This window comes from Lepisosteus oculatus, chromosome 19, assembly GCF_040954835.1.
Source record: "Lepisosteus oculatus isolate fLepOcu1 chromosome 19, fLepOcu1.hap2, whole genome shotgun sequence".
Classification (NCBI taxonomy): domain Eukaryota; kingdom Metazoa; phylum Chordata; class Actinopteri; order Semionotiformes; family Lepisosteidae; genus Lepisosteus; species Lepisosteus oculatus.
The window spans coordinates 17,056,854-17,078,220 of record NC_090714.1 but is presented as its reverse complement, the minus strand read 5'-3'; the positions used below and the strand labels follow the sequence as shown (position 1 = coordinate 17,078,220).

The 21,367-nt window shown below is 46.6% G+C and overlaps 1 protein-coding gene across 2 annotated transcripts; it reads right to left on the bottom strand.

Moving 5' to 3' along the window:
* Positions 1-4,663: 4,663 nt before the first annotated feature.
* Positions 4,664-17,074, bottom strand: nptx2a (neuronal pentraxin 2a). 2 transcript variants are annotated; one of them, XM_015360073.2, is made up of 5 exons: positions 15,627-17,074; positions 12,630-12,849; positions 10,198-10,442; positions 8,325-8,504; positions 4,664-7,784 (listed from the first exon to the last, which is right to left on the bottom strand). In XM_015360073.2, exons 1-5 carry the CDS (start codon positions 16,080-16,082, stop codon positions 7,557-7,559), a joined length of 1,329 nt encoding a protein of 442 aa, XP_015215559.1. In that variant the 5' UTR covers positions 16,083-17,074; the 3' UTR covers positions 4,664-7,556. The 2 variants fall into 2 exon arrangements, with proteins under 2 accessions (XP_015215559.1, XP_006637285.1); XM_006637222.3 differs by having other exon boundaries at positions 12,630-12,846.
* Between the last annotated feature and the right edge of the window lie 4,293 nt (positions 17,075-21,367).

Below are 21,367 nucleotides of genomic sequence, written 5' to 3'. Positions count from 1 at the left end.
TGTATAAAACCAGAGCCCCAAACTGTCTGCTCTCACACCCTTCAGAAAATAATTACAGACCTGAAAGATCCATGTGTTGTATGCAATCAGCTGGTCACAATGTTCATTGTTCAGGCAGAATATGTCCCTCAGCTGAGCGGTGCAGTTATGCTGTTGGCAGGCACAGCACACACAATGGCATTTTAATTGGCACTTTGAAGCAAGAGCTTTAATTTAACGCTGTTGCTCAGGATTATCCTACTTGTTTTGACTTGAAGAGAAGGTCATGACTGCAGGTGCGGAGGGGTAAAATACACTCTGTGCATATGCTAATGCCAAGAATCTATTTAAAGAATTACTGTACATAAGTAGACAGTGCCATGAAACTCAACAATACGAGATGGAACTTTTCACAATAAGACATGCGCTTCATGAAATTTAAAATGAAACATAGCTCATGAGCAAATTACACCCAGTAACACAAGAGTGCCGGTTCCCTGTTCAGTCTGGAATTCCAGCTTTCTGAATGCAGACTGGGAGAGTGCCAGAGCAGATCAACACAGTTCCTGAACCTTGAGCCACTGAGGGACCAACCAATGGGGATTTTACTGCCTTAGTGAAAGATGAGGAACATACGACTGGTGTTTCGTAGATAAACGCGTAAACCCAAGAAGCTGTCCAGGTCAAGAAGGAGTTTGTAAGCTAGCTGCTCCTTCAATGATGTAAAGTAGCGCTGATAAGGTACAGAGACTGTAATTGATGGGGGAAGCTGAAAAACTTCCACAGCTTTAGGATTAGTCAGGAGAGAGCGTGAGGAAACCAAAAGGTCTGATTAAAAGGCAATCCTAATCATGCTATTAACTGCACCATTTAATTTGAAAGACAGATGCTGAGCATTAATAAATTATGCTGTTTGTTATTATAGCAAAGAAATGCTGTGCTGCCACTGTATGTGCAGAAGCGAATGTTTTTGTTCCAAAGCTCTTAGTTTTGTAATCGGAACAGCTCAGTTAAGCCCGGTGTGGAGAGATTACATTTTCATCTGATCCCAAATCCTGTTGCAACAGGCTTTCAATTTTACGGTTTTCTGTTAGGTTTTTTCTTTATTAAAAATAGGTCTGCACTGCTGTACTGTAGATGATTGTCACGTATGTCCTGTACGTTAATGTATAGCATCAGGCTATACATAATGGTATGGAGAACAGTGCCGTTGTCTTACTGCTCCTGAGTCCTGGTGTGATTATGGTCTGGTGTACCCTATGTGTGGAGTCTGCATGTTCTGTGTTCATGTGGATTTGATCCGGTTTATTCTCAACTTCTAAATGCACGTTGGCTCAGTCACTTGGTGTCTCTACTTTCTGGGTGTGTGATGGCTTTGCTAACCCAGCTTGCTCACTGTGCATCCAAGTTAGGCTCCAGCCTCACTGCGACTCTGTAGGATGGTATGTCTCTGGATAAGGGATGGATATAACGTTTTCAGGCTGAGTGAGAAGAAATGAATGCCAGGTTTTGGCTACATGTCAGTGAGCCATCTGCCAGCCTCAGGTGCTGTCCAGCGGCCTGAGGACACAAGAAAAATGGCAGCATTCACTTCTGCATCGATTTCCTGTGTTGATGACCTGTTGGGGAAAAACCAGGGGCTGTTAGTTAAATCCCAGCCCCCTGACTTGAGGAAAGTGACCTTCACACAGGTTAGATAGGGAGCTCAGCTGTTCACACCCCATTCGGCCTGTTTCAATTCTGTCTTGCCTTTCAGTCTCCATGTGGCACCAGCCACACTTCAGCAGAAGGTGAGTCAGATCACAGATCCCTGTGGTTCCTATCAGGCTGCACTGCCTTCAGTATGTCTCTCGGCCAATGGTTTTAGGGCACTTTGTAGCCAATAGGCAGTATTTGTTCTCATTCCTTACTCTGATGCTGAAGTGCACGTTCAGAAGACATGCTGACCAACAAGGCCGGCCTGCTGAGCTCCTGAACGAGATGAGACGTCTTTCAGGAATTGTCAGCGAGCCCAGAAACGGGGAGACCCTTCAGAGTGCTCCCGATTCCTACAGAAGGAACAGCTGTTCTAGAGTTGTGCCACAGTTAGACGGAAAAAGGTAGTTGAACACCCAGGTGAGCCTCCACAGCCAGGCGGCGTACTGCACTGGCTCCCAGCTCCTGTACGTCCCAGCGTGTCATCGGCAGCCCTGAGTGACCCGGCGGCAGGGCGCAGCGTTGGGAAGGGGATACCTGTGGGAAAGCCGAGTGTCCGAGTGCTCAGGCAGGCGGAGCTCCTTGTGCGGCTCAGTCCGCACAGCCTCTCGCCATCCTCCGCTCTGGAAATAGACTGGAAACCCCCCAGCCTGTTTTAAACTCTTTAGCTTCAAAGATGGGAAGCCTTGCTTCCCAGGTGTCACATTGTGCTGTGGGGGCACCGTGTCCACAAACTGCAAGCCTTTACACCTCTTATCACCTCTTTAAAAAAAAAACATGGGGGGGAATGGAATGTTTATGAACAGAGTTGAGCTGCCAGTGAGGACATTTCCAGGCTCTGTGACAGGGAGGACAGCTGTCAGCTGTGTCTTAGAGCTGTGTTTTATTTCAAAGCCATGTCATCGTTGTAGCTTTGGGATTTGGGATAAAATTCAAAAGTAAAGTTGTTTTTTTTTTTTTGGTAGTAATTTTCAGCCCACAATCTTTGGGTTAAAGATGCCAAGTTTCCATCCATCCGTCTGCTACTTTCCTTGTCTAGTTCAGGAGCAAGCAACAGGCACAAAAAGGAAAAGGCGTTCCAGACTCCCACAGCCCTTTGTGTAACAATCTTGCGCCGAGTTTCTACTTGTTTCACTGTTCATTCTAAAATAGTCCATTGCAGACATTGAATCTGTTGGCTTGACTTCCTCACTGCTGAGGTTTTTACGTACTTAGATGAGGCCCCGTCGTAATGTTCTCTAGTGAGTAATAGGAGTTGCTTCAGCCTGTCAGTGTAGGACTTCCTGCACAGTTGGTTTCCTGGCCCGATTCCGAAGCCGCCATTCACCCGTTGACTCCAGGGTGCAGATACAGTCCAGTCTCAGGAAGTAGTTTCAGCAGAGCACACTTCCAGCAGTAACCTCCAGCCCAACAGGTGCCAACGGACAAGGAATTCGTCTTCATGCGGTATGTGCTTTTCAGGTCTTTCTTAACCCTGCGACACCCTCCTGTCTGCCTGCCAGTGTGGGATTTTCCACAATACCAGGCTAGCTTGTTGGGAAAACATTCAGATTTGTTTGCTTTTTTTCCCCCCAGTTTGCAAAAAACTCATTCAAAAGCATTAAACAAATTAAAGCTCACCTGCCAGAAGGAGGTATAATGCAGTGGGTCTGGATTGGTTTAGAGGGCCCTTTATGAGAATTTGCTTTGTTGAGTTAGCGGCCTGTCCAATCTAGCATTGTGCACAAAACTGAATCACCAGCCTCATTCATCAAAAAATTAATTCACTTTGCATCAAGTGACTTTATCCTCAATCCCATTTGGAACGTGAGGGTATTACAAAAATCTCTGATAATCTTATTTTAATTAATATCTTAGACGTGCTATGGTAACCACAGACCCTGTCTGGGTGGTGTGTGCACTGTGTTGGCCAGGTGACGAAGGACACTACACACCCTGGATCAGCACTGTGACGTCATGCAGGGCTGCTTCTGTTTCCCAATTTAGATCTTGACAGCAGTCAGGACTGCAGCCTGGGAGCAGGGCGGTTTGAGAGGAATATTCCAGGCCTGGATCAGGAGCGTAGCAGCTGCCCGTGTAGGATTAGTGTCGTCATCGGCTCTGTGGCCCACTGTAGCAGGGTATTTAAACACCTTCCATAATGCACATTTTCAAGCTGCCAAAACCTTTGACCTTTTACTAAATCTCCTTCTCTCTGTCTCTCCCTGCCTCGTAAACACTCTCTCGCTCTCACACACACATCCTCTATATCAAGCTCAGTCTCAACTGCCTGGTGGAGTCTGACCAGAGACGGCTGCTCTGGGTGAGCTAATGTGACTTTCTGAAATAACCTGAAGCAATATTCTCGTACTGCTGGTGCATGTATGTATCCTGATTCATGCCCAGAAGAGCTCGGCCACTGTGTGCCATGACATTCCCAGCCACCCATTTGCTAGGAACCACAGCGCCCAAGAATGAACTGTATTGACACTGTTTGAGGAATTGGTCACGGTAGGGTTTGTCTTGGCCAGAGGACGAGGAGGTTGGGACCCCTTGCAGAGTGAGGGGTCAGCGAGGGGCAGCTTCACAGGCAGCGGAGATGAATGTGAAGGAGAGAGGGAGCTGACGTACAGGGTAGTGTTCTTCGCTTGTGGAAATGATGAACAAACAGAACAGGCAGAGTGCATGTGGCTGCTGTCACTACCCCTAATTCCCCAACTAGAGCAGTAACCTCCATTCAGTTGCTTACTGGAACTGGAGATACTGGGGCTCTGCTCCTCTTCTGGCTGACTGTCCAACAGTCAGACCCGACCAGTGCAGGGGAAGCTCAGACCTCCAAACTAGCAACTCCAAGCACGGAGCAGAGGAGCAGCTGTATCGTCACGTACTGTAGTCGTGCTCAGAAATGTGGCGTTTGTTAATCTTGGCACCATAAATATACTGTTTCCAGTGTGAGTGGTCAATAAGAATCATCAACATCAAATAAAGAAGGACACTGTTGTTGTTTTTTTAATCTTGCCTTTAATGGATGGGTAGAGAAGAAAAAGCTATGCCTTTACTTCAGAGGACATTTTGCACAGGTAATTGTAGAGCCTGTAAAACAACATCCTTAAGCATCTCAACCAAGCACAATGAGTCTCAAGAACACGGTTTACAGCGTCAAGAAACAAGCAACAGACACAGCACGTGAAGAAACAAAATAACCTCAACAAAAGCTGAATGAGTTTTGCGTTTTCTGTGTCCTTCCTCCACAGACGTCTCACTTCCCTCATTGGCAGAAGAAGAGGTTTACTTTACCGACATACCTGGAGCTTCTTATTTGGCACTTCGTGCTCATGAAAAAGGCCATTAGTCTAACAAACACGACTATCTCTGGTATTCTTTATTTAAAATCATGTCACCCTTTTACAGGCCTGTGCACATACTGTACAGCTCAGTAAATTCCCACATCTCTTTGATGCTTGTTTTCTGAAAAAATAATACACATATAAAATTTCAAAACAGAGGTTCAAAGAACATGAACAGGAAAGATAATCATTTTCCTGGTTCTAACTAACAGCTGCTTCTGTAAATATATTTGCTAAACTCATGAATAGTGATATATTACTCTAATTATATTTTCAATAGTTACTTTAAAATGTTTTTAATATTTATTTGGTATTGTGGAAAACTAGTACTTTTCCTAGATATATATAAATTATATATGCCCTTTTTTGTTTTATTTGCAAAAAGAGGTAATAATGTGCAATTATCAAGATGGGGAAGGGGTTTTTACACAGGTACATTAAGACCATTATATTTTACTCAGTGTGCAGAAACATGGTTTTATGCCATAAAATGGACTCCACTGTTTATTTCCGAACAAAGCTTTTCCTGCAAGAGTAAAAAGACTGAGATTTGAAAATGTACGTACAGAATGTACCAGAATTCTCATAAGACACTGCAGCCAAAGGCGTGAGAATTCGCCCTGATCTACCATGCAAACTGGATGTCTAGCGCTGATCTAGATACTAGGTCTTCATACTAGATAACAAAGAAGATATGACTTCTAACAGTGTTTGTATGTTAAACTAATTTGGCATCAGATCAGGAGATTTAAACCACAGAACCTAAGTGTCCTAAAAAGGAAAACAAAAATAGATTTCTTCTTTATTAACTGCAGATAATTTTGACTCAAAGGAGTGTAGTCACCCCCTGGACCCTAAGCAGAGCTCTGCAGGCTGGAGCCCCCTGTGCTTCCTTGTGGAGGTGCAGCTCTGGGGTCCCTGTGGCTTGCAAACTGATGCCAACAGTGGAGAGTATCTGCACCGTCTTGAAACAGACACCTCAGCCTTCACCGCAAACTCAGAGCAGGTCTGCAGTCAGTGACCCTTTACATCTCTGTAGCTGCATGAATGAAGAAATCCTTCAGGCAGTGACCGAGCCTCTTTGTCTTTATAGTCCTAATGCAGAAATGTGCTCATGCATGTGTTCAAATTAGTAGCAGGAGAAGGAGGTTACAGAAACAGACTATCTTGAACACAGTATGTGTTAAAGCCTAACATCTCATGATTCTGTGCTACAGCACTGTTAACAATTGCATGCGTGTGGGGCGTAACTAACCACTTAAGAAAGCACAACTGTCCTGGATATGAGCCCAGTTTCTTTAAATCATCAAGTAAGGCATTTCGCTTGGCATCCAGACTGTCCTGTCCCAGGATTCCTGAGCTGCGACATTCGTTCTGTTCAGCCCGTCCCATTCTAAACCACCCAGGATAGCTCTGAACGGCACATGGAGAGAGGATGGGGATCGTACTGTATCAGATGTGTACAGACGGGATAGAAATATTTAAAAGGATAGAAATGTTCACATTTGGCATTCCAAACCTCTCTTAAAAGATGGATAACATACACCAAAACATCAGTACATGAGTTGCAAAAACACTGGACAACACCAAGAGAGGGGATTTGAAACTTAAAAAAAAATGCAAAATGGTATGAGCAGCAAGCTCTCAGAGGGTTTACTGTCTCCTGCCACAAACAGCCAGCAGTAACACTACTGAGGCACAGCTCAAATGGCCCACTGGGTGGGGAAGAGGGGCGAGTTCCGAATGTGGATCTGCAGCCCTGGGCCTCCGGAGTCGGAGCAGCGGAGTTAACTGGGCCTCCTGAAGCCGAAGACCACCGCGCTCTGACCTCTCGCCACCCTGACCAGGTTTCTGCAACAGGGGCCAGTGACGGATATCTGCAGTGGTACGTTTATACTCCATTTCATCTGCATTTTTGCTGTTTTTCACTAGAAATTCACGCATTTGTTGTTTTTGTTCTATGAAAATATATGGATGTCTAGATTTAGAGTAGAAAAGCACAACACAGTGTAGAACAAATTCTAATCCTTTCCTGTGGTCTTGCCTCGGTTGAGTACAGAATACTGTATTTGCTTGTGCAGACATTAAACTCATATATGGTGCAATATTATATAAAACCCTGTAGGTACAAAAAACTATGCGTGTCTAAAGACAAAATCCATTCCCTTCCTGTTTTCACACGGTCTGCTGAAAAACAGCAAAAACACACAAAAAACCTCTCTCTTAAACAGACGTTTGAAAATGAAAATATATTCTCCAGTGGCACCATTTTTTCCAATCCATCACAAATGTAAAGCCAGTGTACCAAAAAAATGAAAAAAGAATGAAGTTCATGTAAATGTTCAGACTGATTTTGTGTCAAATTCATCTGGCTTTTGATAAAGTATGCTGGTATGTATAAACACAGTGAAACCCTTACTCTAGATCTTGGCCTACCCAGTTACCCAAACACCAGGTCCAAGTTCTCGTCTTAAATGAGGTGTCTTCGGGAAGATTGTCTCTCGATGCTTAGGAGGGGAAAAGGAGAGGGGGGCGTCTGGTCAAAGACTGCAACAGTTATGAATCAAAAAGCCGGTCTTCGCACATCTCCAGTGCCCACTTGGTGGCGCCACCGAACACTTCGACGATGTTGTCGACCCAGGGGATGATGTTGCCGGGCATGTAGGAGGAGCAGTTGGCCATGCTGACGATGTCCAGCGGTCGCAGGACACGGTCCCACATGTTGAACTGGCTCAGCTCCCCCACAAAGGCCTGCGTGGCATCAAACCTCCCTCCTACAGTGTCCTGTGGGGTGACCGAAGGAAACGGATCCATCATTATTTCTATAACATTGTGGTTTCCCTGTTAATCAGTCTCATGAAGATTTTGCTCTTTGTGGTTCCATGTTGATGTTCCCATTTCAGGTCCCAACTAATTATAGCATCAAAAGTCATTTCCTGGTGCTAGATCACATGGGGAAGTACTAACATTTTTCACAGGCAAAAGTGCAACAGAGTACAGAGAGCAGTGTGCTACTAATTGTATTCTCCAACACATTTCCAGACTTTTATTCCCACCATCGCCTTGTAGAAACACAGTCTAAACCTGTGCTTCATTTATAAATAGCCTCCCATGACCTGTCTTCTTATTATGAGCAGCACAGCCCCTGATAGAAGCAGGCGACAGCAGTCAGTAGATTGTTCTATTGCATTAATATTTCACCATGTGGAGGTTGGAGAGATGGTAGATGCATGTCCTCAGAATGAAGAGATGCACATCGCGTGAGAAGAAGCTACTGTGATCTTATTGTCTCTGCGCCACAGGGGACAGCAAGTGTTTGCTCACCTGCTCCTGGCCCAGGATAATGACTCCACCAGGCTTAATTGGGTGCCAGGGGGCCAGATTCTCCCCAGAGCCCAGCATCTCTCCATCCTGGTAGGCTTCCCACAGCCCGTCTCTGGTTGTCCAGGTGATGCAGATGTGGTGCCACCTGCCATCGCTGACTGATAGAGGGAGCTGAGCCACCTGCAGATCACACAGAGCGTGTGAGAGCCCCACCCCATGGCAAGAGCACCAGGCAGAAGAACAGTGCAGTCTTGACACAGGCATGTGGAAGGGTGTCATGCACAGCCTGTTGCACGGAAGGGAACCCAGATGTGTTCGTTTTCAAACAGAGGCGATGATGAGGCAATTTGATTCATGTGACCAGATCTCTGAAAGGTACTTACAGAAGTCAAATCAATGACTTCAGGCTCAGCAACAAAACACACTCTCTAGGACTAGAACAAGTGCATTTAGACATTGCTTTGTGGGAAGAGACACGGATGTCTGTAAGAAATTATTAAGCCTGGTCATTAAGGTGGACCTACTGGGATCTTCCAGGTAAGATCTGGGTGACATTGTTGGACCATTAGAAATAATGCTGTAAACCCACTGCCTCAGTGGCTTGAAGGGTCTGCTGTCGAGCGCTCACTCACTATACAGCATATTGTTCTAGTCTCCGAGTGAAAAGGTAGTTCACCTATTGCCCTCCTCCTTGTTTGCCCACCCCGGACTGGAGGAGCCCAGGAGACTTCACAGTACTCACATTACAATTCCAGAAACTAGTGAATTATTGACTCCAAACTGATGGCAACACAGCCTGTACGTTTAAGTTTTAAATGAGGCTTATTGATTCATAACAAAAATGAGGTTGAGTAGACAGCTATTAAAATCCTTTAATTAAACCATGCAGCATCGTATTGAACACAAAAAAACACAAAAATTGCTTGACTTCTCAAAATTAATAGTTTTCAGCCCCCCCCCCCTCCCTGAATTAAAAACAACATGAAAAAAACAAAACAAGAACACTAATCTATCCCAACTGTGGGGATGTTTCTTGTGATGAATTATTGAGAGATCATGTGGATGCTGTGCACAGATCTCGTGCAGCGCAGTGCCTGGAGACTCCAGGCTTGTGCTGAGTGAACCCAGACAGGGGTGCTCCCGCTGCTAGTGAGCAGATGAGCCCCCAGCACAGCTCTCCCAGTTCAGGTCAGTCTGTCTGTGTTTCTCCTTCTCCTCAGGCTTTAAAACAAAGTATTTGCCTCTTTCAGTTTCTATGAGGAGCAGAACACACTCTTTCTCTCTTTTGCCAGGACAAGCACATTACAGCTGAGGAGAAAATAGCCCTAGTATATAAACTGTCCTATATTTCTTTTTCTATGGTTCAAATGTGTATATAATAATCTGAAAAATGATCTTCAGTATGACTCCTGCACTTCAGTTCCTGGTTCCTCTCTAAGGGGATCACTCTGGGTTTCATCTTCAGCTGTTTCCATGGGTGAGTTCAGTTCTAATTTCCCAGTTTGCAAGAAAAAGCAATGACACAAGACGCCCATGCAGTGAGGCTAGAATCAGTTGATGGAGTCACTGAACTCTCACGTTCTCCATCCACAGGAGCGGTTCAGCTGCCAGGATGAGGCAGGAACATCCCACGAAGCTGTACAAGTCAGGCCAAGGCATGACAGGCATTGCTTTCACCATGAATGCAATAACATACGCTTGCCAGCCTCCAGGTTAATCCTGGCATTCTTGTTTCAAAACACACGCCAGTAAGCGTGGAACATCATCACAATGCCACACTGAACACACCACCACGCAGCACACGCCTGAGCACTAGCTTCCTCAGCTTCCTCTCTGGACCCCCACCCGCGTCGCCGTGGGAACGGCAGCTTACCTTGTCGTTGATGAGCAGCTCTATGGGGTTGTTGCCCCACTCGATGAGCACGATCTCGTTGGCCTGCCCCGGCACGCCGTAGGAGAAGGGCGTCCCGACCCCAGGGCTGGCGCTGGACTTCAGCCACATGCACACGGTGAAGGCATACAGCTCCGGCAGGCTCTTCTTGATCCGCCCGTACAGGTAGTTGGTGCGCAGAGGCAGGGACACCTTGAAGGCCTCTGGGGACTTGAACCTGCTGTTACCTGCAAGCGCACCACACAGGGTCACTGCCCTGAGACAGGCACTCGGAAGCAGAAGAAGATGCTCGCTATCACAGAAATGATCATGCTTGACCTTGATGTTTTACGAAGGCTCAATAAATCAGCAAGCGGACCCTGCCTGTCCCAGAGAGCGCCGTGCCTGAGGCGCCGGACACACCTGGAGACTGGACGCAAGCCCTCTTTGGGCCCAATGACAACAGCTCAGCTCCCAGCAGCCAGTCAAACCAAGAGCGTGCTCTTGGGAGGAGGGAGGAGAGCGCATCACCCAGACAAAAGCCATGTGAGTGCGGGGCACCCATGCCAGACATGCAGACTCCACACAGCCAGCCAGAACCAAGCCCAGGACTCTGGTGAGTGAGGCAGCAGCACTGACAAACTAAGATACTCAGTGTATTATTTCAGCAATCAAGCTTAAGGCTTTGTCAGTCTACTCTGGAGTATTTGACAGCACTGTAAAAGAAGGGATGAATATGCTCTCCTCTGGCGGAGTAGGTGAATTTTTGGATTGTGTCAGAAACAGAAAGCAAAAATTGCCCAGAGATTTAAAGGGATCGCAGCAATCTTTCTGCTGAAGAGAGAAAACACTGCATGGAGGAGGGTTCTGCTGTACAAGAGCAAATTAAATCGAGTAAGAAACCAGCGTGCAGGAGCAGTTTATTGCTGTGCAACACTGTATCCTGGGTTGCTGAAGGCTTTTGTAGTTGTAGTCTTTTTAAGGAAGGTAATCTGCTGAAAAAACAGAATGTACAGTCTGATGTTCTTTCTTTAAATCACTCAGAAAACATCATCATACATGTTCATTTATTTTATTCACCCTTGTATTTGTGTTCATCCCAAACCTAGGTGTTTCTGCTTCACTGCAATAGGTCACAAAACTCTATTAATGATGCTTTTAATGTTTCTTATTCTTTGTGTTGCAAATCCAAAACCTGATTCGTCTTGATTCAGTTGTTAACTAGACCTTTTCCACCCAATCTATGTGGCTTATATATCTCAAGAAACGAGTATCGATTAAGGCAATGTGATTTATGAGTCATTTAAATCTCAAATACAGGAAATGTCCTCTTCACACATGGCCTGTAACGTGGCAATGCAATGATCATATAACCTCTCATAAATCATCATTTGCCATTAAACATTCTGTGAAAAGTCGAAATACAGTATAGATAGCAGATGTTGTCAAACAGCTTGCTTGTAGGGAAACAACGGAGGGACACTAACGCCTCTGGGCACTGAACTTAGTTAAATCCAGCAGCGAATGGAAAGAAATATTTGAAAGCTTTTCAAGGAACACAATAAAATACAGAATCAAACAATCTAATCAAGGTCTAACACTGCTTTGTTAATTCAGTACATTTCTTAATGCACATTTCTGGAATTCATGACTCACACTCTGGCTCTGGTAGAAAACAAATCCACAAGCCTGTGTTTGTATTCTCCAGACCTATAATTGTATTCTGCATGATAGTATCTGGCAGTGTGCCAGCGTGCCATCTCTAAGGTATTTGTAAGAAATTGTTTGGAGACTAAAGGGTGGTTGATTTGACTTATAAAAGCTACAGAACAGCTCAGTTGCAATAACTGCATCTATCAATCCATGGAATTCAAAACTGCACTACGTATTTCTAATCTTTCTTTAAGTCAATGGTCCTGTATGTTGCCTATCTAATGCATTACAAATGGGCCGATTCAATTATTTCCTTTTATAGTCGGCGATGTCAGGCTTAAAACAGAGATCTAAGACATGGCTTCATGGGGGCTGCAGCTGGGAAATGTTATTTTGTCCCCTGTTGCATCACCTTGGGGTAATACTCACCTGAAACTAACACAGTACTGAAGCTGAGTCTTCACCTGCTCAAACACTGGCTTGAATTTCATTCTAGCAAGACAACAGCATTTTTAAAAGCCTGATTGTGCATGGATTCCATGCACTGTGTAGCAAAGGAAATGCCAATCAACGGACCCAGCAGCAGGGCCTGGTGATGGTGAGGCCTTGCACCCTGGAGCACTGGGCTCTCCTTTCAGCCCACAGCCACTCCATGAGACTCCAGCTTGCCACTGGCCTTTCAAAAGCCTGTGCAGGTCAAGCCCCTTCCTAACACCCCCATGTTGACCTCGATCCCAGCTCTGGGAGTGACCACAGGACGCAGGCGGGCGGGGAGTGTTCACCTTTCTCCAGCTCGTCGATCCTCCCGATCAGGGACTTGAGCGTGCTCTCTGTTCTCTGGCGGTGGGCCGCCGTCTCGTTGTACAGCAGGGACTTCTCGTCCTCCAGTTCGGCCACCTTGCTCAGAAGCTGGTTCTCCAAGTCTCCGAGCCTCCGCTGGAGCAGGTCGCGGAGCTCGTTGGGAAAAGATGCACCCGAGACGTTGACTCGCATCTGCTGCTGCTGGGGGAGAGGCAGGAGAGGGCGAGTCGGATCAGCCTTACAAAGCTGCACCCGTTCCCCCAGGACACTTCACTGGAGCGCACCGTCAAGCTGAACTTCTGCAGGAAGCTGAAGGCATTTGTGTGAAATACAATAACACACCCAGGTCTTCTGTTTAATTTATTCTGAAAAGAGAAGAAAGGAGGGTGGCGCACACCCAGAGACGGCTCCTCAGCCAGAATATTGTGTTTCCTTTCTTCTCTTTTCAGCAGGAATAAACCTTCACTTGTTCCTTTGCAAAAAGGGGACTTGCAAGTGTGAATCCAGCCTAAAGCTTGCTCATCCTTAAGCATTGCCGATCAGATCAAAAGATCGGTCACAACGTAAAGGGAATTGGTTTACTTGTGTCCTCTTTCTACTGCATCGTGTTGCTCCAGCCTTGCACCGCCCTTCGAAGAAAATCTCTAACAGTCTGAGACGCAACCAGAATCTGTGCCCTCAAAGCTGGCATAAATGTGGAAATGCCAGAGGAAAGAAATCAGTTCTGTTTGCAGAACTGATGTTAAATTGATTGGCTCTTCCTCAGCGCCCCCTGGGAAAACATTAAAAAGCCCTTTTTTCTTTGGGTGTCCTGTGAGTTTCTGTTCTTTCACAGGCAGGAAAGGCTTAAAGGCAACCGTTAACTATATTCAAAACATTCTCAGCTGCCCTTCAGAACACATGTTTCATGGCTGCTCGGGAGCTGCTAACACAAAGCAGGGAACACAGGGAATGTAAAAGAAAGCTGCTCTCTCTCGCAAAAGCAGGACTGCCAGCACATTCTCCTGCTGATCTGTTGCAATAACCAGTCATTCCCAGAAAAGCAATTACTGCCCATTTGCTCTCATCACACACCCAGTAAGAGGCACATGCATTTTATCCTGTTGATCAATAGTTTAGCTTTAAATTAATCTCACCTGCACCTCCTGAACACAGTAAAGTTTCATTCAAATGTCAAAGTCTAGAATAAGCAGCAGCCATGACCTAATGTCAAATCAGAGACTAGAAATATGAGGAACCATTACCAGCTGAGGATATTGATAATCTTTGTTAAACAGTTTGTAGGTTTGACAAAATGTTTATCAAACATTTGTTAAATAAATAAAATAGATCTGCATTTTACAGTGCTGGCTTAAATACTATTCTCTATTAGATGTATATATACAGGACATAATGTATTAAATATATTATACCAATGTATATACCTGACTTTTTTAGAATGCAGTGAAACACTAGTGGAAACTATGTGGACTACCTACCACTGAGATAAAGAGGTACATCTTTACCCCAAGGGTTGTGGGAGTATGGAGCAAGCTACCCACCCATGTTATTGAAACCAGTACCCTGGCTTTTTTAAAATGAAATTCCTGGATGAGATCCTTAGATCAATCAAACAAGTAGGCAACATGGGCCAAATAGCCTAATCTGTCACCTTTCTACAATTCTCATTTTGAATTCATTGCTGCAAAAGCAAACAATCTGAATGAAGTCTTCACTGAAAACGCAGGTTAAAGTCCCGCAGAAAAATTGAATCTCTCTATTCCCTGGGGCGGGCAGGACTGGGGTCTAGATCTGTTAGTGATTAGTTTGAAGACGGATAGGCAGGTAAGGAGATTCTTACATTAATCCATCGACCCAGAGTAGCGTGACGTGTAAATCCGCGGTGGTTTCAATCACAGGATGCTAATTCTGACTATAACTGTGGTAACCTTGCAAAACGGCTATTCATTTCGCGAATTTCAAGACGCGCTGGAGTTGTGATATCGGTGATATGCATTTTCCCGACATGTTTCACGTCTTTTTTGTTTGACTATTACAGTTATATACAGTTTACCCGCAGGATCTGGTGGTAATGCCTTCGCACATCAAAGGCGCTCACAATTCAACCCGATCAGTAAAAGGAAAAGAGCGGATATTTGATTCCGCTTTACTGTTTGTTGCACAGTAATGCTACTCTTATATAAACAAAAGAGTCTTCGTTCAGTGTTCTCTCAACAAAGGTTTTGCCTATGATTAGAGCTCTGCAAAGCACCAGGAAAGGAGATACATGTATTTCTGGAGCCAAAGCCTATTAAGGACGAGGTAGGGATTAGAATCTGGGTTATTTAAAAACTGTCCATGTGCGATTCCATCGCTGTCGTACTGAACTGTGCATCCGGCCCTAGTGCAGCAAGACACGGAGAGAAATTCGAATGAAATGTCGGGGTGCAATCAAAATAAACCACATTTGACCACGTACAGTACTGTACATCGCTTTTAAAACCCAAAGGGTCCGGACAGCGTTGTGCGCTGCCTGCTCCTCTCACCGCGCCTGTCGTACCCGAGTCCAGCACGGCTGTCCACTCGAGCCCTTGTCACGGCTGGGGGACTAGTTCACATTCGTTTCTCAGTCAGGGGCGGGACAGCTCACCGGCACTTTACGCGCTGTTTCGCTCAGGTGAAGCAGCGCCCTGGCCAGCTACCCAGCTATGGAAGTCCCCCGCGTTCGCTGCGGACCACACCAGACACGACTGGCGACCCAGAAAATGACAACTGACACCGCGCCGAGCGGCAGCGTTCCGGGCAAATTCTACGCACCCCGACCCGGGTTTGCTTTATCCAGTCCTTGGCAGCGGAGGAGAGAAGGGTTTTATCCCCCCCACACACACACACTGACCGGGAGTAACAGCAGCGACAGCCTTGCAGTGATCTCAGAGATCAGCCCTCTCGGCATGTCCTGAGCCTGCCGAGGGTCCAGCGTGCGGGTCGCGCCTCCTTACCTCCAAGCTCTCCAGCCGGTCCTTCAGGCTCTGCACCGTCTTGCCGAGGTGGTCGATGGTCTCGGCGGGGTCCCGCGGGAGGTCCCCCATCGTGTTCTTGTTGAAGTCCTTCCTCCACGCGCCCTGGCCGCCGAGCCGGCTGTCCAGCCGGGGGCCCTGGGCGGCCGCCTCGCAGCGGGACAGCTTGCCCGTCAGCTCCTTGATGGTGTCCCGCTGGCTGCCGATGGTCTCCTTCTGCTGCAGGATGGTCTCCCGCAGCTGCATGACGGTGCTCTTCAGCTCTTCCTCCTGGGCGCCGGGGCTGTGCACGGCCGCGGGGGGCAGCGGGCAGCTGGGGTCAGCGCCTACGGGGATGGAGGTGCAGACAAAGCGGGTGCCTGTGGTGTCTTGGGCTCGGGTCGCCCGGCCTCCCCCGAGCACGACAAAGCACAGGATCCCAGCTAGGAAGGCGAGCATGCCTGCGAGGAGGACGGCGACTGTGGGGTTCAGGCTGAGGGCGAGGAAATCTTAACAGCAGATCCACTGAACCATAGGCGTCTCAGAGGAAAAAAACATCTGTTTTAAAACAGATATATACAGTACCACCCAAATAACTGTTCAGGAGCTTGAAATGTGTAAAAATAAAAAAAGAAATTTCAAGGAAAACCCGGAGATGCGTCTCTGCTACGTGTTTCCAGAATCCAAGCGGAGTTGAAGCAGATCAAACATTGAAACGGGCCGTTTGAAGCACTTAATAATATACAGTTAAAGCGGTGTTGGCGATGATGATAATAAAAAAAACCCACCAGGCGAAAAGATACGAGATAAGTGTCAGCGGCTTACAACTTCAATTCGTATTGTGCAAGAGAAATGGTTTCATGGCAGCAAAAAGAGATGCCAAGAGTGTTCTTACTCTGGGGTGGGTGCTCCCCGAACTCAGAGACGGTAATGTATCCTCTTTTGGGTTCAAGGAAAAGTTCCCGCACTAAGAAGCTTCCCCAGCCGGGCGCACAGGTGCTGTTGGAGTAGAGCTCAGGCCGGCAGCAACTCTCCGTGGTGCTGAAGGAACAGCGACTCTAGTGCTGCTCGCCGCGCGGCGGGTGCGGCGCCCGGATTGGCTGCCGCGCTGCCTGCGTCACGCACCCCCCCCCCCCGGGACGACACCCCGCCTCCCCACACGTGAGAGGAATGAGCCCGGAAAACTTCTCTGTCGCGCCGGGGCGGAGAGGCGAGTCGCAGCAGAAACAGCCCAGTTTTCTTTTTCGTATTCAGCTGTATTCACCCTATCTGCTGTCGCTGCCGGAGAGTTAGTCTCCAGCGAAATGCATTCCTCCAAGGGGTCTGCTTTAATTAAGTTCGTGGGGGTTTTCTTTAGCCTGAGGCTCTTCCAATATCCCAGTCAGTAGTCCACGCACGTTTTAAAGTGCGCCGTCTGTTCGTAATGTCACGGGGGAGGAATAGGCGCCCGCTCATCGTGACCGCGCCCCTCTTTCAGTTTGTCAAACAATAATCGGCGTCAATAATCGTGAATGAGCGCAGGACGGAAGCGGGGCTGCAGTGATTTTCAGAGAAACATCTGCCGGTGAATCCGCAGGTCTGTCGTGTATCGGCATTAAAGGATTAGTCCAGAAATCTGGATTCACGGTAGGGTGAGGGCGTTTCAGCGCTGACGGGTCTCAAATTGTTTAAATCCCTCAAAACGTCAAAGACGGTACTCATGACTGACTTTCTACTCCTACTGGGTGGTCTGCATCTGTCGCTCTCTGTTTGAGTCATAGGTTGTTTTTTCGCCTTCTCGCTTAATTACTGTTTACCGCGATGCGCTCTTCGCTGGAGCTGTACTCCGACACAGAACCACGTTTTAATTTGCGTTTTGTACGTCAGAAACAGAAACTGCGGAGTGGGACGGATGAAATCAAACTTTTGCTGTCTTATTCATTATTACTTCAGTTACAGAAACCTGCTGGGATTCTGCGATTAGGATTTTAAGAAGCCTGTCTGTGTACTTGTTCCAAATTTAGCTAAAACTGTTTACTTTTTTCATGCTTCACGACAGGCTGTAGAGTACGGGACAGTATATCTCAATGTATAGGATAAATACTTATATACTGTATGGTAATCCTCTTAGTCAAATAATTGATAAAGGAATCAAGGTCGTACTGAAAGCCGCGCCTGATTGCTGAGATCTCTGCCGATTATTGTTCTTAAAAAAAGAGAATGTGCTAAAAGCCCACTTTTTTAGAGTGGCACCCAAAAACAGTACGACTTTCTTTGCTATGAACAAGACGATGTGAACAAATTCTGCACCGAGCTGCGCGGGACACAGTGCATAAAACAAATGAACAAATCTCTCAGATTCGCTGCCAGTTCATGCGTCGCCAGCTCTGTATTTGATATACAGAGCGGATTTCCTTCACTTTCACTGCCTTGGTGATATGCAGTGTATATTTAAACACTCACAGACGCTGAAAGGGCTGGATGACTGGGGCTTAAAGCAGTCTATAAGGCTGCGCTGTTCCAGCTGCAGCTGTGTGCGTTCAAGGCACAAGAAAACGATGCCAGAGATTAAAAAAAAAACACAGGCTTAAGACTAGACAGGGAACGATTCAAACAGTACTTGGAGAAGCTGAAAGAGGGACAGGATTGCTCACAGACCCGGGTCAAATAATGTAATAATGAGACCTCATTATGCTCCAATTAATGTGACCAGGCTGGACAAAAGGCAGCCTGTTTTCCTAAACGAATTATTTATAGTGTGTTAGAAGAAACATGAGTAACCTCATTATTCCAAATAAATGGGGGGCGTCGCTCAACACACATACTTACCCAGCATTGCAACCTGTGAATGAAGAGCGGAGACTAGCTGTTTGTTCCACTCGCATCCTCAGACACAGATCTGGTTGAATTATTTAATTAGCTGCATAACTGTAATCCATCTAACCAGGCTCCGAGGTGATGTGTACTGTAGACAACTGTATTCCACAATATTCAACCACACGAACGTCTTAACAGGAAGCCCTGACAATTCTGGCAGAGATGCAGTGGAGCAGAATCTGGGAGCTCTTAGCTTGATTATTTCTAAAGCTGCTGTGCTTGAGGGCTTGAGGTCTTTATGTGGTTTTCATTCTCATCTCATTTCATTAATCTCATTTTAATTACTTAATTGAGCTCAGTAATAGGTTACAGAGTAAAAACACCTTTACTCTCAGCTCGTAAACAGTTGCTGTTTGAAAGATACGCAAGGGCCTGACCCTCAGGGACCGCGGTTGCCCATTCCTCTCCACATCTCTTCTGTGCATTAGCCTCTGTGTGGTCAGTTTCTGTAGAAAATAAATTATTTGTGCGCGCACAAATGCATACAGTACAACACATGCAACTCTTAACACATAGCTATCTGCACCCACCGCTGGAGTGTGGTTAAAATAGTGAAATGTCATTGACAATAGAACATTAATCACACCCTGTACAGCCTAGACTAAGCCTGCTGTGATAATTATTGGAAGGATTGAGGGACTGAAGTTCAGCCAGTGTTGCTTTCTTTGTGACACTCTTGTTTCAGTGTGTTGCACAAAGCAGTCCCTCGGCGGGGATACCTGTGCTTCATCAGAACTGTGCAACTGGAGCACAAAATTCGGCTGCACTCTTCTCAGGAGCACTGTAAGTGACAAGTTCTGAGCCCTCTGCCTTTAAGTACCCGACGACCAAGGATGTCTTGTGAACATTCGTCACCCTTAATGTCCAGTCAATTAAAGGGGACAGTAATTATCAATTGGGAAATTTAGGCTGCGCAATCAAGGAGTTTGCTTTGCGATAAGGCTGGTGGTGTCTGGAGAAAAAGAGGCTCCATCATCCTGGTAAAGACCTACATGCGGAGGTTAACTCATCTTCTCAAGTTGTGATCCTAGCTTCTTGCCTTGGAGCTCTCCTGGTTTTACAGGAAACTCAATAACTAAAGACTTGTGAACAGTGTCAAGGCCAATTGGGTCATAGGTGAGGTGGACTGGGGCTCTATTGGGCAAAGAGCGGGAAGCATTGTTGTGAAGCCACTAATAGAGATGGAGCAGGACAAACCACAGCAGTATAGTTCCATCTTGGCCCCATCAAACCACACTCCCAGTTTCAGACCGTGAGCTCTGCGCTTGGCTGTGCCTTTCTTGCTTGCATGAGGTGTCTTGATTCTACCTGATGAAAAGCCAGCTTCAAGTCCAGGGTTAGTGGTTTGCAGGAGGGGTCTTTGTCAAAGGGTCTGATTGACTCCAGGCCTGGGAGGTGTATCTGGCTAACACATGGGGTCTTTCACGGGTGTGGGAGTCTGGACCCAGCAACAGAATCCTGTGGTTTAAGCCAATACCATGGCCTCCTCCATGAAACAAATGACACTGCCGCCCTGCCAGTATTACAAGACAGTAGAAGAGTTTTAAATATGCACAAGAAAGTTTACAAATGAGAGGAAGCCAGTCAGCCCATCTAGCACACTTTGTAGATGGTAACTAATTGATGCAAGGCTCTCACCCAGCTCTTTCTATCTTATTGTCCCACCACCACTCCTGCTGCCCTGTCTTGTCACTCTGAATAGGTCTCAACGTCCTCTGACTGCTTCCTATATACAGTAGGCCAAAGCAGCGCTGTCCCATGACCGCTGTCCAGGCAGGGGATGCTGAATGATAAGAGGTGAACAAGCTCACATCATTCTGCTGAGACGCCAAGTGATCACGCATGTCAGTCAACTTTCACTTCCGACAGACATGGCAGAACAGCTGCACAGGAGGAATTATTGGATGCTTTTGGATGCTCAGCGATGTACTGTATATGTGGATGGCTTATAAAGAAGCCTAGCAGTTCTTGTGGATATGAAAGAAATGGATCCAGCAGGGGATTTGTTGAGCAATGGGAGGGGTGGGACTGCCCTATATTTCCGTCTGTGCTGCGATTTCCGAGCCGCCGTGGTGAGGGGGGGCTGATCTTTATGCATGTGGCTCTCCTCCGGTGCTACTGATTTGCTTTTCTAAGGTGACCCTGCCTGGCTGACTCGTTTCCGATGAAGTAATTATCAACTGCCTTAGGACGAAGAAGCACATCTTTTGCTTCAGGGCTCGTTTGCATTCGCAGCACACCCTGGAGTCACAGACTCAAAACGGAGAGATGAGAACTCGGAGTCAGAAATAAACTTTCTGGGACTGTGGATGAGATGAAATTAGAACATGGATAAGAAATGGGTGACCTTACCCAGAGTTTCTCATTCTAATTCCCTCCAAAGCTCTTACATCTCAGCATTAAGCTTGTCTGACAAGCTATTTTCTCCTTAACAGCAACACATTTAACCCGGGTGGCCTTTTTAAATCTGTATCGGGAGGTGGCATTCAGTGAGTTTGCAATTAATTTCTCAGGTTGCAGTCTGAGCCTTGTGGAGCAGGAGAATACCTTTTATTTACTTTTGTAATATTTTGTTTGTAATATGTTTATGTAACTTAAGACATTTAGACATTAAAAGGCTTGCTTCAGGAATTTAAATGCATGGAAGAATGAAATGGCTGGCCCTAATGCATTTAGGGGTCTGTACTTGTTATTTCTGTGCAGACCTGTGCCTCGCTCTCACTAAAGCCCTAGAAGGAAGTCTGTTGAAGTTGCGAGTGACCCGGGAGGACGCAGCAGGTGCAGGCCTGTGGAAGCGCAGCTGGGGGCTGTGTTTTGCGGAGTGTGTGCGTGCGTGCGTGCCCGGCAGGAAGCCTGCAGAAGAGGTCGCCTCGTCCCGGGCAGCGCGG

Coding starts and splice junctions, on each gene's coding strand:
- nptx2a (XM_015360073.2), bottom strand. CDS start 16,082: ATGCTCGCCTTCCTAGCTGGGATCCTGTGCTTTGTCGTGCTCGGGGGA. Junction 8,505..10,197: donor AGCTGCTCATCAACGACAAG/GTAAGCTGCCGT, acceptor TGTGATCTGCAG/GTGGCTCAGCTCCCTCTATC. Junction 7,785..8,324: donor TTATCCTGGGCCAGGAGCAG/GTGAGCAAACAC, acceptor GTCACCCCACAG/GACACTGTAGGAGGGAGGTT.